The sequence below is a fragment of the Tyto alba genome, unplaced genomic scaffold (genome assembly GCF_018691265.1).
Source record: "Tyto alba isolate M040663 unplaced genomic scaffold, T.alba_DEE_v4.0 Super-Scaffold_42, whole genome shotgun sequence".
In the NCBI taxonomy this organism is placed as follows: domain Eukaryota; kingdom Metazoa; phylum Chordata; class Aves; order Strigiformes; family Tytonidae; genus Tyto; species Tyto alba.
The window spans coordinates 22,521,868-22,523,379 of NW_024881318.1; the positions used below are offsets into that span (position 1 = coordinate 22,521,868).

The window sequence follows — 1,512 nt, forward strand, 5'->3', positions numbered from 1 at the left end:
AAATCAAAGAATTTTTCACATTATTTGTCTCTCATTATTCATAACAACAAACAGCACAATATTGCAATAATTGAACATGCATTAACATTTTGCTTTTACTACTTATGCATGAAAGCTGTGCATGTGTTGAAGCCACTCAGAACCCCAGCACTATAAATAGTGCTCTATTGTTAGCGGATAAAAGATGAAACAAGCCTCCCAGCACTGGAGCACAGCACGCCCTATTAAATGTTAAGCTCTGCCTGTTCTAAAAGTGAAAGGCAACATCAACTGATAAACTATTCTGGGGGTAAGGCATACGACTGAGAAGAGTTTGCTCTGACTCTGCAGCTCCTCCAAAGTGACAGGAGCAGCAACTCAGTTTTCTTCCCCAGCAATGGCAGAAGCTGTTATAAGACACTGGGTGGAAACTCCCGTACGCTACCAAGAGCAGTTTGCTGTCCAGGAGCTGGAAGCACACAAACTGGACCATTCTTTATACGCTTTGCCAGGCCCTTCCACAGCTGCACTGGGCAACAGAAGGTGTATCACACAAAGTACAACTGGGGCCAGGAGGAGCAGCCAGGAGGAGGAAAACACACACTTTCAGATCTTGCTGGATGTCGTGCAGTTCCGCCCCGAAGATATCATTATTCAGACTTTCGAAGGCTGGCTCCTGATCAAAGCTCAGCATGGACCCAGGATGGACGAACATGGTTTCATATCCAGAAGCTTTACCAGACAATACAAATTACCTAATGGAGTGGAGAACAAAGACTTGTCTGCACTTTTCTGCCATGATGGCATTTTGGTTGTTGAAATGAAGAATTCAGTGGGAAATAATTAGAAACTTGACCATAGTTTATTGGTGAGCTAAAATAATTTTTAGTATAACAAAATAATATCATTCAAGCAATGCTGTAGAGTGTAATAAGCATGTGGCTGTATTTATATTACAGTAAAGGAAAATCTTCGTATAAATTTTTCAGTATGCTGAGGTTATTGTTTGATGTGAAATGTTAGACTGCTTGCATCTAGCTACATATGTGTTGGAAAGCCAGTCTTTTTGAACAGTAGAAAATTTATGCTAGTTTTTTTTCTGTAACAGAAAAAAAAAATCTATTTGATAGCATATTGAAAATAAAGCACATTTATGAGTTCAGTAGGAGAAGTTGTAATAAGCATTTGTCATACATAGTCATAATCATTAAAGAAGCAATAGACAGGTTATGAGCCTGATGGAAATATATGTACCAAAAAATCTGTTTTATAGTTTTTGAGATTAAATTCTTCTTCCTTAGGCTCTGGAAAACATACAAACTGAAGGATACTATCAAGGAGAAAAAAAACAAAACAAAACAAAACAAAAAACCAATAAAACAGAAATACAGAACTTTTTCTACAGTTCAAGCTTGTACACAAAAAAAAACCTTGAGAGGTTACTTTTTAGAACTATGTTGCATGTTTGAAACTGTAAGAAAAAAGTGTAGTCACTGACTATATTTGTTTGAACATAGAGTAAGTATTAATTAT

General features: G+C 37.0%; 1 protein-coding gene across 1 annotated transcript; it reads left to right on the forward strand.

The window, feature by feature from the left end:
- Positions 1-317: 317 nt before the first annotated feature.
- Positions 318-1,033, forward strand: HSPB3 (heat shock protein family B (small) member 3). Its single transcript, XM_009971773.3, has one exon. The coding sequence runs from the start codon at positions 377-379 to the stop codon at positions 824-826; it is 450 nt and encodes a 149-aa protein (XP_009970075.1). The 5' UTR covers positions 318-376; the 3' UTR covers positions 827-1,033.
- The last annotated feature ends 479 nt before the right edge of the window (positions 1,034-1,512 follow it).